This window comes from Cervus elaphus, chromosome 18 (genome assembly GCF_910594005.1).
Source record: "Cervus elaphus chromosome 18, mCerEla1.1, whole genome shotgun sequence".
NCBI classification, from domain to species: domain Eukaryota; kingdom Metazoa; phylum Chordata; class Mammalia; order Artiodactyla; family Cervidae; genus Cervus; species Cervus elaphus.
In genome coordinates, this window is record NC_057832.1 from 35,756,342 (window position 1) to 35,770,847 (window position 14,506).

A 14,506-nucleotide genomic window follows, 5' to 3' on the forward strand; every position below is an offset into this window, starting at 1 on the left:
GCTTCTTAGTAAATTATTTTAATCACAAAACAGCTACAAATCTATACTGGCAAAAGCAGTTCGACAGAAATCTTTCCCAGGTTTTCATGAAAGTTTTTCTAAGATTTGCACTTTGTATTCAGAATTGTCCTTCATTCCCTTTCCATCTAATATCAATCAGTGTTCCTGATTTGACAAAATATAAGACTGGGGATAGACCTGGTCATCTTGCTGTCAGAGACTATATTATTCACTGTTCACCTCTTTCAATTATCCTTTACTCGGAGACCTATGCAGAACAAACTGTACAACACTTTCATCACATTAAAAAACCACCATCACTCAACAGTGTCAGCATGCCAACAAAGGAATGGCTTTACATGCTGTGTTCAAGAAAGGTTTGGGAAAGGATAACAGAAATCAGGGGCCACTTAGGCAGCAAACCATAACCAATTAGGAGTTAATAAGAACAAGGAAACTAGCAAGAAGTAGAAAAGGAAAGAAGGATGTCAGAAAGCTTTTTAAAAAATAATAGTCAGAAAAAAAAAATAATAGTCAGATTTCTTACAAATTTGATAGGCAGGGAGACCAGACTAGGATGGGTGCACAAAAGGAAGAATATGGGGATATTATAAAACAAGCCTTAAGATAGAAAGGTAATTTGATTTTAAAAGATAATGAGGCTACATACCTTTTAAGATGATGGCGAGATATTACAGTGTAAATAATAGGTTGTGTTTTCATTAGGACAATGTTACTACTCATAGCAGGTGCTATGCAACCTCTTTGTTACTAATCTATAACCAGATAAGGAACCAGGACCAGAATATAAATAAATCTCATCACTAAGCATATTGTCTAACCTAGCCACTATTTTTTAAAACAAGATTCTTCAATGAAGGGCCAGTCCACTAGTGCAAGAATCATTCCATAAGCGCACTGCACTAGTTCTACTTCCTGTCGTAAGGTTAAGGACACGGGACCCAGACTCCAAGAGACTCTGGAGCCCAACTAGTAAAGTAAATATTTATCAAACAGACACTAATATATGATGCCCACCACATAACTACTAATACAATTAGTTTATTCGTTCTATGAGGCAAGTATTACTATTATCCCATTACACAGATGAGGAAATTAAGATACAGAGAAGTTAAGAATCATCCAAGTTCACCCAACTTGTGGCAAAGCCGGGGTTTAAACCCAAGCAATTTGAATAAAAAGTTGTGCTCTTAAACCACTCTAGTATACTGCCTCTTTAGTGTTTATACGTAATTTTGTCTGACAGAAATAACTTATTAAAAACACTTAGCATTATGCTTCCATATCCTTTAAGAAGCTGATAAATACTTCTTGAATGAATGGACAAAACAGCTAGAAAATCAGAATCCTCAAAAGAGAGATCCACATAAGAATCATGAGAAGCCAGATAAGAAAACCATCACTGACATTATCTAATAACTCAATACCAATGATGAAATTATTTTTTTCCTCAGTTCACTAGCCATTTTGCACACATGCTGATTCAGTCATGAATCTCACCTCATCCAAGCATTTCTTGTTTTCATAAACTCCTTTACAAAACCTTCATTTATCCAGAAATCTACTAACTTCTGCATGTATGAAAACAAATACTAAACTAAAATCTGCCCCAAAACAATTTAATTACAATTATGCAGACAATTATCAGCTGGACTCAAAGAAAAGATTGGTTTCAAAGTTTATCAGCAATGACAAAATGTTCAGAATTTACCCTTTTTCAAATGATAACAGTAACAACCTTAAAGAAAGGAAATACACATATAATAATAAACATTGTAGAATTTAATGAAGAATATGCTACAGAAAAAAAGTAACATGAAAATATGACTAAAGAATAGAAAAGTGATTTGTAAAAATAAATGTGGAAGATAAGGTAGGGGTAATGATACTCAATAGTTTTTAAGTAATAATTAAACCACAAAGTCTCTTACCAGTGTCTGAAATGTAAGCGTGAAGTTGTACTGAGTCATCAGAAGATACATTTGAAAGGTCATCTAAAGACTGATGAGAGAAAAAAAATCAGAAAACAAAAATTTTAAATTCTGTAGGAAAGAAAATGTTAAAGATTTCTGTATCATATATATTACTCATTTTTGCTCTAGGTCCTTATCTGTACCTCCCTCTCACAAACAATAATTCTCTTTGTTTATACTAATAGGAGAAAGAGGAGATAAGATGAAGAAACTGTAAAACAAAGTATTTTAATAATCAACTTAATAAATACATCAGATTATTTCTTCCTTCATTACCTGTCCACATACTTAATTTGCTTCTCCTCAATTATATTCAACATATGGCAAGAAAAAAATGTGGATAAAAATAAGTAGACATATTCTAAAATCAACATTTCACTTTTTTAATGTTGAAATATATTAGAGCCAACTTTGTATTAACTTAACACTTTTGTTAACTTAGAAATAATTTTAGTTAGACTCCTCATCTATAAAGTGAGAATAATCGTACCTACATCAAAGGGTATGTCAGGACTAAGTGAAGACATGTAAAACATTTAGAAGACTGCCTAACACAAAAAATGTTAGCTAATATTATGATTATTTACTAAATGAAGTGAATCTACAGTTAAGATTGAGTTATTTTTTAAAAATAATTCCATAAACAAAAAGTATTACTAATTGATTCAGAATAAATTTTATAACTATAAACTTTGGCTCAAAACTTTTTTGCTCCATATCCATACACCCACACGTACACAGAAGGGAACATAAGCATATAATGAAGGCGAGACTGTATGGAAAAGAGTTAACACAACAGACCTTAAGTTGCTCTCCTTAGAAAGGACGCCCTGGGACAATATCTGGGAAGTTAGATTTAGAAAAAGTTCCCATCATTCCTAACTGCTAAAGTGGCTTACTCTACCTAAACTATCTGTATAGACAATGTGGTTTACACCAAACACCGGCTTTCTTTTGGGAGTCAGTTTAATATATGCTAGACAAATGGTCCCTTGTGTGATCTACCTCCAATAAAAACCCTGGGCACTTAAGTCTCAGATAAGCTTTCCTGGTAGCAGCATTTCACACATGTTGCCATATTCACTGCCAGCGCAATTAGGTCTTGCTATGTGACTTCCATGGGAGAAGATTTGCGGAAACTTGGGCCTGGTATCATCTGGACTTTGCCCAATCCACCTTTTCCCTTTGCTGATTCTGCTTTATATCCTTCCGCTATAATAAATTTTAGCTGTGAGTATGACTATGCTGGGGCCTGTGAATCCTCTTAGTAAATCAGTGAACACAGAAGTGGCCTTAGAGACCTATAACACACAGACAGTATATGATTCAGACATATTTTACACTTGGAAAAACCATGGGATCTGAATGAACTTTGGATTCCTAATGTGGTATTACCAGTTATTAATGAATCATCTAAATGACCTTAATGCAGCCATGCATATGACATAAAGCCATTTAAAATTAAGCAACTGCATCCTAAGAAGAAAGCCAAAATTCTATCTACTAAAGACTGATCATCAGAAGAAACAAAATTTGGTAACTCCATACAGATGATCCACAAGTCAAGCGGGAGAACCATTCAATTAAATTAGATTTAGTCCAGACTTCACCACTGATAACCTTAACAGACTTTAGCCATATCAGTAAGTCTTTTCTGTATTTCAGTTTTCCCAGTGGTAATGGTGTAATATCTGTTCTACAACTCTAACAGGATACAATGTGAATGAAAATACTTTGAAAAGAATTAGAATGCACTTAATTTTTTAACTGACCTACAACAAAACATTTTGACAAATAGCAAAACCTTTGTTTTAGAATTATTTTTACACGAAAGATAGAACCCCAAAGGAAGTGGAATATTCTACAGAATTTAAAATTGTTATCTACTGTAATCTTCTTCTAACTATAAGCTAGCACAGGGAATATAAAACGATCACCTTTTTCAAAAAAGCATTATTATTACCGGGAGCCTTCCCTTGTAGGTAAACATGTAGAAAGTTGTATGCTGCTTTCTCACCACTTTAACCATGCTAGCATCTTACACTATGCAAGCCAGAAGCTGCTGAAAATCTCTGTATATAAACGCCTTTTCTAGCGCATGTAAAATATGCAATTAATATTTGCATTAAGTATGATGAAGAAAATTCAATGAAATGTCTCTTAACCATTAGTCACACTTATAATGCATGTGTAAATATCAACTAGACTATATAAAGTTACAACTGATGACATTATAACCATGGGAACTACACTGTGATTTAGAAGTACAAGTACTGATTAATCAAAGAAAACTGTGATTTCAAAACAAGTACATTAATGCTGTCCTGAAATAAAATACAGTTTGCAAAGTGACCATGGGTTACGATTCTTGAAATTCTTGCAAAAAAAAAAGAAGTGTTTTTTGTAACATTATGCTAGGATAAAAACCAAAACTTGAAATTTACTATGATAATCAATTCAGCAAACAGAACTACAATGGCACTTGAAAATGCTTATAATCTATGTGCTAATCTCAGTCACAAAATGAGTAAACCATCACATTAAATATTTTCTTTGTTTAGTTTGCTGGAATAAACTATAACGATCCAGTTTATAATTTTAATACAATTAATAAATATTATCTTCATTAAATATGAAAAAAAACTTGACAGTCTTAAGAACAATTTTTTGTAATCAAACTATTGTAAAAATTCAACTGTTTATTCAAATTTGTCTATGTATTTTAAAAAACAAATCCAAAAGACCAGCTACTTAAAAGCTCGGATTTAACAGATTTGTGTGAAAAACCAACATACTGTAAGTCACTGAGTCAAGTGTCACCTTTTTCAAATCACAGACTGTTCTGCTTTATATCACTATATGATAAAAAGAATCTCTTTTATTTGAAAAAGCATTTATTCCAGATAGGGAATGAAGAAAAAAATATTTTTTAATAGTGTTCAAACACTTGTACAAGAACTACAAATATGAATACTAAAAAATTTCAATCCAAGGAAAAGTTTCATCATATTTGGAAACTTTTTCTTCCTAATGGGCATTATATTGCTAACACTGTTCAGTCTCTAGGAGGTATTTCTTTTTATCACAACTCTATGGAAAATTAGAAGCAAATGGTAATGATACCAGATAATTTAGGAAAACACTTAAAACATTACAAAATATCTGACATAACATTATGGCTGATTTGCTTTAGTGTTTTGTTAAAGCTTATACGTTGTACAATAATGGAACATTTATACAATAAGGTCATTTTAGAAATAAATGTCATGCTAAGGAACACAAGACAATGGACCTCTCAACCACTTATCTATTACAAAAAGTTCAAAAGAAAAAGTCATGTAGATAGGAGAAGGAAAAACAAAGCAAGCAATCTCCCCATCCTCAACAAATTCTGGACTGAAACTTGCACACAACACTAATATTTCTCTCTAGTAGCATTTTATGAAACAAGGTATTCAATGACAAGCATGGATATATAAGAGAACTGAAATGTTCATTATTTCACATTTCACCTTGAACATATGAAATGCCAGTGAACAGTTTATGTGCTAAAAATGTGTGATTCTTAAACCTGTAATCACAGAATACAGTTGCTCAATTCTTGTAAAACCCTCTAAGCTTAAAAAATGTTTGGTTTTTTTTCCCAATAACCTGAACTTGTTAGTGTGGACCTTAAGAAATATCTTTAGGTTTTCAGGCATCCCAACCAGTGTTATATTTCTTTTCTAATTAACAAGAAGAAAAAACTAAATCCAATGTAAACATTTATGTGTCATAAATTTACTGCCCATCATAGCACTGATCAGAGTGAAATATTAAATACTGAGGTTGAAAATGATGAAATAATTTTTATCACTTGCAACTAAATCAGACAGGTGATTTAAACCCATTTTTTAAAAAGAAAATAAACTTCATTTCATTAAGTTCTAATCCACAGATCCCTTATATATGAATTTAATATTTCTATAAAAGTGCAACAGCTTCTTATAAAGGATGATTTGAGGGTCCTAATATAGCATTTATTTACATATGTTAAGGCTCAGTTTTTCATATTATTCTCAGACCAGTTTAAGAATTAAAGTAGTCGTAACAGTACTTACCAAATTTATGCTTCCTGTAGGAGACCCATTAAAAGATTCTGTGAGAAGGAAAATTCAATTTAGTATACAGTCAAAAACTCTTCAAACAGTGCTTTAGCTATCTAAGGTTCAAACCCCAAGAATGAAAGCCACAGAAGCCAAGAAAGAACAATAAAGAAAATTGTGGTACACTACTCCCAAACACCTGTTTTCATGGTTTTCTAAGCCAGGTTATTTCAGTGCAAACAGTTACGTACCTAAGTTGTTCCCCTCCCCCTCAAAAAGGCATTTATGTACAAAAAAAAAGCATTTTTACATATTTTATTCTCATAGTATCATATTAAGTTGTCTAATATAAATGTAAACATGAGGTAAACACTGCAGAATGACATTTGAAATTGTCATTTGAAATGAATGACATTTCACACCAGGAAATGTCAGAGGTATTTTGTTACTTCTGCCTCACTGGATTAATATTACAAATAAAATTATTCTTTAATATGAACGATAAAAAGTTGTTTATTAAACCTATAAAGTCCACTTATTCACGGTTGATCTGTATCAAAAATGCTGAAGTCTAGATTCTTAAATCAATATACAATTAGTAGAACAAAAGACACATAAAATTCCATGAGTAATGCCATTTAATTAAAAAGCAACTAGAAATTATTTTTTAAAATGTTAGAGAGTAATTATTAAAATTAATACCTTTTCCCTCAGAATTTTAGTATATATCTGATCAAATTAAGTTACCAATTAAGTTATCACTCTGTTAAAAACACAAAGGAATATATGGTAAAGCAATATTCATAAACAGTTTAAAGTTACTATATGGCTTGTAGCATATTAGATGTTATTTATAGTTTGGCTCTCTAGATGCATCTTCAAAGGAAATTTCTATTACTACTGACAGAGGCAGCTGGCATTGCCTTCCAACTTCAACACCTCTAAATGCCCAAGAACATTTCTCAGTTCCTCAAACCTCTGGACACAAAAATAGGAAATTCCACCTAGAATAATTAAAGTGGATAAAAAAATAGTTCTCTATCCTCCATATTCAATTATATGCCTCTTACCTTCTTTGTTCTGCCCACCTCTGAAGTCTTCCCACCAAAGACATGTCAAATTAAAAGAAAAACTAGTAGCAAAACAGGGGCTTCCCTGGTGGCTCAGTGGTAAAGAACCCACCTGGAAATGCAGGAGACATGGGTTTGATCCCTGGACTGGGAAGATTCCCTGGAGAAGGAAATGGCAACCCACTCCAGTATTCTTGTTTGGGAAATCCCATGGACAGAGGAGCCTAATGGGATACAGCCCATGTAGTTGCAAAAAAGTCAGAACTTACCAACTAAACAAAAAGAACAAAGGAGCAAAACAAGGCATGGTTTACTTTCTTGCTTAACAGTAAGATTCAGAAATTTAGATTGTCTAAAGCCAATGGAGATCTATATTTAATCAAGACTTTAACAACTGCTTAAAAATATTAGAAAACAAAAGAAGCCATTGTTTGACATGATGAGAAAAATGTGATTGAAATTAAAATTTAAAAGGGAAAGCATAATTTAAATATTTAAAAGGCTGTGAATTTGTTTTAATAAAGGAAAAAATATCTACCCTTAAAATAACTTAAAGCTAAACTAACTAAAGAAGGCAATCTCACAGACAAAGACAAGGATGACGGAGGAGAGAGAGCATGGGTAAGCAAGCCATCCAGCTACCTACCTATCTACAGAAGTTTAGTTAAATAAGAATGACGTTTAATTAAACAGGAATGAAATTTCTTCCAAAACAAAGAAAAATTACCAAGGATACTATTATACATGGTTAAGACTTTACCCTCTAACTTTGTGCTCAATTAACCTACATAAAGAAAAGGGGGGGGGGGGGCAGCTGTACATTGAACACTAGATTGGATGATTATTTCAAAATGTCTAAAAAGCAGCCAGAATTTCAGGACTTTAAAAAATACACAAAGTATCAGGAAGCTTAATTTTTAAAAGTTAGAAAATGAATTTATAACCAGAAAATACAAGGTCTATTTTAATTAACCCTATACAAACAAGAAAATTATAAGCATTACTACTAGAAAAGTTGTAGCAAATGCCTAAAACCTAAACACTGACAAATACACATAACACCCATTTTTAATAAAAATGTTTCAAATTATACCCATTATTCCATATATTTTCTTAACATGGTTTCAAAAAAGTATTAGGTAATTTCTCAGTTATAAAACATGTAAGAGCTCATTAATTAGGACACGGAATGTTAAAAAGCAATGTCCCAGACAGACAAAAGATGTATGTGTATATATTAATTCCAAACTAAAATCAGTGATTCCAATGTGAGGGACTACTCAATGACTGACATAAAAGAGAAGTTCATTTGATTCAGATCAAAATCAGCTGCAGAAAAAAAAACCTCTTAATCTACTTTGTGTTTTAAATAAGGATGATGTTTTGGGAAGTTTGAGGTCACATAAATAATTTGCTTCCATCACTCACATACAAGACAAATATAAATGGAAGCTAAAAGTCAGTTTAGAAGATTCTGGAAGAGTTTTTACACTATAGGATCAAAAACTACTCCCACAGAATATATTGCTACTATGATCATTATATAATACATAGATGCTTATAAATTAGCTGCTTATGATTTATCTTCTTTCTTTCTGGGTCAGATAGCAACTCCATTTCATAACACTAAGCAAATTTCTAAAGTAGACAAAATTAAAATATACAATGAAATATTTATAATAGACCTTTAAGGAAGGAGAGTTTCTACTACAAATTTCATATCAGCTCTGTAAAAGATTTTTCAACAGAGATAGTAAACAGATACAATATATAATAAACTCTAAGTACATTGAATTTTACTATTGAGCTCACAGAGAAGTGCTGTTAAAAATAGAAAACTCCCTCCATTAAGCAATCAAATACAGTTAACAGAGTACTATCCCAGTTTTACAAATAACCAAGATACTAGATCAATAATCAATATAAAAGCTATTGTAACATACAAATTTTTATAACTATATTTCTTATATTATTTAAAAAGTAAAGTCTCACTAATATAGAATAAGGAGTGGGGAGGATGGGTAGAAAAGAGGGGAGGCTAGAAAGCTTCCAAAATAGAGGCATTTGCTAGAGCAGTGCTAACCACTTAATACATCTATTATATCTCCAACTTTAAGTGGTCCTGTCCATTAACTCTATTTATAAGTAAATGAGCATAATTAAAGCACTCTCTTAAATACTTAGTAAAGTCTTTCCCATTTACTTTGTATTTACATTGCATATTTGCTAGGAAGTTTACCAAATCCTAGATACTTCATTAGAATTTAATAAGTACTTCTGCATTGAATTACTAGTAAAAATGGTCATCAGCCTAAAGTCTGCAAACTAAGGGCTGCCTCTCACACTATTCTTAAATAGCTAATTATTTACTGTGAAGAAAAACTGATATTTGTGTTTTAGTTTATATATCATTTTTACATACAGAATTCCATTAAGATATGACAACTCTGAGGTAGGATATTACTACAAGAAGATTGTAGTAATATCAGTTTATAATCTCAGTTTATAACTGAGAAAAATAAGGCCTAAAGAAACTAAATGTTTGGCCAACATCACATAGGTAATAAGTAGTAGAAAAGGAGTAAAATCAAAGTGTTATCACTCTTAAAGTCTGTTTTTTTTTTCTCTTTTTTTTTTTTGTTTTCTTCACTATACAATGTGACCAGAAGAAAATGGAAAGATTGGAATAAATGATCCTTGTAGCTTCTTCTGGCTTATATTATACAGGATTTGGAGCAGAGTCCAATTAAAAACAGAAAAAAAATGTTTTTACAATGTTTTATAGTTTATGGGACATTCTCAGAATCATCACTTGTTATCTCATTTAACCTTCTCAATAATCCTATCATGAATCATGACAATTATTACTTATAAGCAAAAAAGAAACTACCATAAAAATATTGGGGTGACAATCCCTTTGAAAACATGCTTCAAGAATTTTAAGAAAAATTCTCTTATCTCTCCCTTCTCTTTGTTTTTCTTTTCTTTTTCCCTTTTTTCCTTCACTCTTTTTTTTTTCACTATGTAAGTTAAATTGTTGTGCTCTCTTTGCTATATTCCCCAGTTGGCAATCTGCTTAGGCTCAGTTTTCCAGATTGAGTGTTAGTTAGCTCTGCTTTTAATTGATCGATATCACGTTTGGTTTCCCTTGTTCACCAAGTCTATCTCCTATACTCTTTTCTTTAGAATACTTTGGTTATGACTGTATGTATGGAAGTGAACGTATATGTTCCATTATTTCTGTAATTACCTACCTGCTTGATTTCCTCCCACTAGAACATAGGTACTAGTCATCCCTAATAAGAAGTCAATACAAGCCACTCAGACCAACAGCCTTTCCCTCCAAGGGCCAAAACCAAAATGAAGAAGGAATACAATCCTAAAGCCTGGGAAAGTGGAGCAAGTTAGAAAAAAGAAAAAAAAAGAGAGAGAGAAATACAGCACAAATGAAAGAACAAGACAGAAAGTCGTAAGACCAAATAAACAAAGATGAAATAAGCAATCTACCTGAGACAGAATTCAGAATGACAGTAAAGATACTCTAAAGTCTTTGAAATAGAATGGAAAAGATGCAAGAAATAATTAACACAGTTAATACAATCACCAAGGGCATAGAAGAAATAAAGAATAATCAAACAGGTATAAATAACACAATTACTGAAATTAAAAATACTCTAGAAGGAACCAATAGCAGAATAACTGAGGCAGAAGAACAGATAAGTGAGCTGAAAGAGAATGGTGAAAATAACTGCTGAAGAGCAGAATAAAGGAAAAAGAATGAAAAAAATTGAGGATAGTCTCAGAGGCCTTTGGGACAATATTAAACACACCAACATTGGAGTTATAAGGAATCCCAGAGGAGTAAGAAAAAAAATAAAGGCACTGAGAAAATTTTTGAAGAAATTATCGTTGAAAACTTCCCCAACATGGGAAAGGAAATAGTCAATCAAGTTCAAGAGGCACAGAGTCCCTTACAGGACAAACCCAAGGAAAAACACATCAAGACACACAATAATAAAGCTAACAGAGATTAAATACAAAGAAAGAATATTAAAAGGAGCAAGGGAAAACCCATATGCTTAACAGCAGATCTTTCAGCAGAAACTCTGGAGGCCAGAGGGAATGGCAGGATATATTTAAAGTACTGAAAGAAAAAAATCTATAACCGAGATTACTTTACCCAGCAAAGATCTCATTCAAAATTGGAGAAATCAAAAGCTTCACAGACAAGCAAAAGTTAAGAGAATTTAGCACCACCAAACCAGTCTTAAAACAAATACTAAATGGACTTACATAGCCAGTAAACACAAGAGAAAAGAAAGACCTACAAAAACGAACCCAAAACAATTAAGAAAATGCCAACAGGAACATATATCTCAATAATTACTTTAAATGTAAACAGGTTAAATGCACCAACCAAAAGATATAGACTGATTAAATGGATACAAAAATAAGACCCATATATATGCTGCACACAAGAGACCCACTTCAGACCTACAGAAACATAGACTGAAAGTAAAAGGATGGAAAAAGATAGTCCATGCAAATGGAAACCTAAAGAAAACCAGAGTGGCAATCCTTATTTCAGACAAAATAGACTTTAAAATAAAGAATATTATAAGAGATAAGGAAAGACACTACACAATGTTCAAGGGATTAATCCAAGAAGAAGACATACAATTATAAATATTTATGCACCCAACATAGGAGCATCTCAATACATAAGGAGAACACTAACAAGCATAGGAGGGGAAATCAACAGTAATACAATAATAGTAGGGGACTTGAACATCCCACTGACACTGATGGACAGATCATCAAAACAGAGACTCAGTAAGGAAACACAAACCTTAAATGAAACATTAGACCAAATGAACTTCACTGATATCTTCAGGACTTTCCACCAAATGCAGAAAAATACACTTTCTTCTCAAGGGCACATGGAACATTCTTCAGGACAGACCACATCTTGGGTCACAAATCAAGCCTCAGTAAATTTAAGAAAACTGAAATTTTATCAAGTATCTTCTCTGACCACCATGTTATGAGACTAGGTATCAACTACAGGAAAAAAAACAACTGCAAAAAACACAAACTCATGGAGATTAAATAATACATTACTAAACAGCAAAGAGGTTACTGAAGAAATAATTCTTAAAGATTAAGATTTCTTAAAGATTCTTAAAATCAAACGACAACAAAGACACGACAACCCCAAACCTACGGGATTCAGCAAAGAGTTCTAAGAAGGGAAGTTTTTAGCAATATAATTCTACCTCAAGAAGAAAGAAAAGCATCGAAGAGAGCACCTAAGTCTACATCCCGAGCAGCTGGAAAAAGAACAAAAAACCCCAAAGTCAGTTGAAGGAAAGAAATCATAAAGATCAGAGGAGAAACAAATAAAAAAGAAGTGAAGGAAACAATAGCAAAGATTAATAAAACTAAAAGCTGGTTCTTTGAGAAGATAAAATTGACAACCCAAGAGCCAGACTCATCAAGAAAAAAAGGAAGAAAAATCAACAAAATTAGAAATGAAAAAGTAGAAGTGATGACAACATAAAGGATCATATGAGATTATGAGCAACTATATGGCTAATAAAATGGACAACCTAGAGGAAATGGACAGATTCTTAGAAAAGTTCTACCGCCCAAGAAGGAATCAGGGAAAAAAAAAAAGAAATTATGAACAAGCCAACTGGAAACAATGAAATCAAAACTATGATCCAAAATTTCCCAAAAAACAAAAGCCCAGGGCCAGATGGCTTCACAGGGGAATTCTATCAAACATTTAGAGAAGAGCTAATGCTTATTTTTCTGAAAATCTTCAAAAAACCTTCTGAGGAAGGAACACTTCCAAACTCATTCTACAAGGCCACAATCACTCTGATATCAAAACCAGGCAAAGACAACACACACAAAAGAAAATTACAGGCCAATATCACTGAGGAACACAGATGCCAAAGTTTTCAACAAAATTCTAGCAAAGGGAATTCAACAACACATTAAAAAGCTCATATACCATGATCATGTTGGGTTTATTCCATGGATGCAAGAATTCTTCAATATACACAAATCAATCAATGAATACATCATATTAAAAAAACTGAAAGATAAAAACCATGACCAACTCAACAGATGCAGAAAAATCCTTTGACAAAATTCAGCACCCATCTATGATAAAAACACTTCAAAAAATGGGCACAGATGGAACCTACCTCAACACAGTAAAGGTAATATATGATAAGCCCACAGCAAACATTATTCTCAATGGTGAAAAACTGAAAGCATTCCCTCTATGATCAGGAACAAGACAACTGTATCCTCTCTTATCACTATTATTCAACATAGGTTTGGAAGTCCTAGGTATGGCAATTAGAGAAGAAAAAGAAATAAAGAAATCCAGATTGGAAAAAGAAGAAATAAAACTCACTACTTGCAGATGACATGATACTATACATAGAAAACCCAAAAGAAACTATCAGAAAATTACTAGAGCTAATCAGTGAATTTAGCAAAGTCATGGGAAGGAAGGTCAATACACAGAAATCATTTGCATTTCTATATACTAATAATGAAAAATTAGAAAGAGAAATTAAGGGATCAATCCCATTTACCACTGCAACAAAAAGAATGAAATTTCTGGGAATAAGCCTACCTAAGGAGACAAAAGAACTGTATATGGAAAATTATAATGATGAAAGAAATCAAAGACAACATTAAACAGAAGGAGAGATATACCAAGTTCCTGGGTTGGAAGAATAAATATTGTGAAAATGACTATACTACCAAATGCAATCTACCGATTCACAGAGATCCCTATCAAATTACCAACAACATCTTTCACAGAATTAAAACAAAAAATTTCACAATTAATATGGAAACACAAAAGACCCCAAATAGCCAAAGCAGTCTTGAGAAAGAAGAATGGAGCTGGAGGAATCAACCTTCCTGACTTCAGTCTATACTACAAAGCTACAGTCATCAAGACAGTATGGTGCTGGCACAAAAAGAAATACAGACCAATGGAACATGACAGAGAGCCCAGAGATAAACCCATGCACATACGGGCACCTTATTTTTGACTAAGAAGGCAAGAATATACAATGGGGCAAAGATAACCTCTTCAATAGTGGTGCTGGGAAAACTGGACAGCTACGTGTAAAAGAGTGAAATTAGAACACTTCCTAATGCCATACACAAAGATAAATTCAAAATGGATTAAAGACCTAAATGTAAGACCAGAAACTACAAAACTTTCAGAGGAAAACATAACAGAACATTCAATGACATAAATCAAAGCAAAATCCTCTATGACCCACTTCCTAGAGCAATGGAAACAAAATAAAAATAAACAAGT

At 32.5% G+C, this 14,506-nt stretch overlaps 1 protein-coding gene across 3 annotated transcripts in view; it reads right to left on the reverse strand.

Moving 5' to 3' along the window:
* Positions 1-14,506, reverse strand: part of SNX13 (sorting nexin 13) — a 148,433-nt gene that overhangs the window by 32,386 nt on the left and 101,541 nt on the right. For all 3 annotated transcript variants that reach the window (XM_043871688.1, XM_043871689.1, XM_043871690.1), the window contains 2 exons: positions 6,095-6,132; positions 1,953-2,022 (listed from right to left, as the gene is read on the reverse strand). In XM_043871688.1, coding sequence (XP_043727623.1) covers positions 1,953-2,022; positions 6,095-6,132 — 108 coding nt within the window. The remainder of the gene's footprint in view (positions 1-1,952; positions 2,023-6,094; positions 6,133-14,506) is intronic.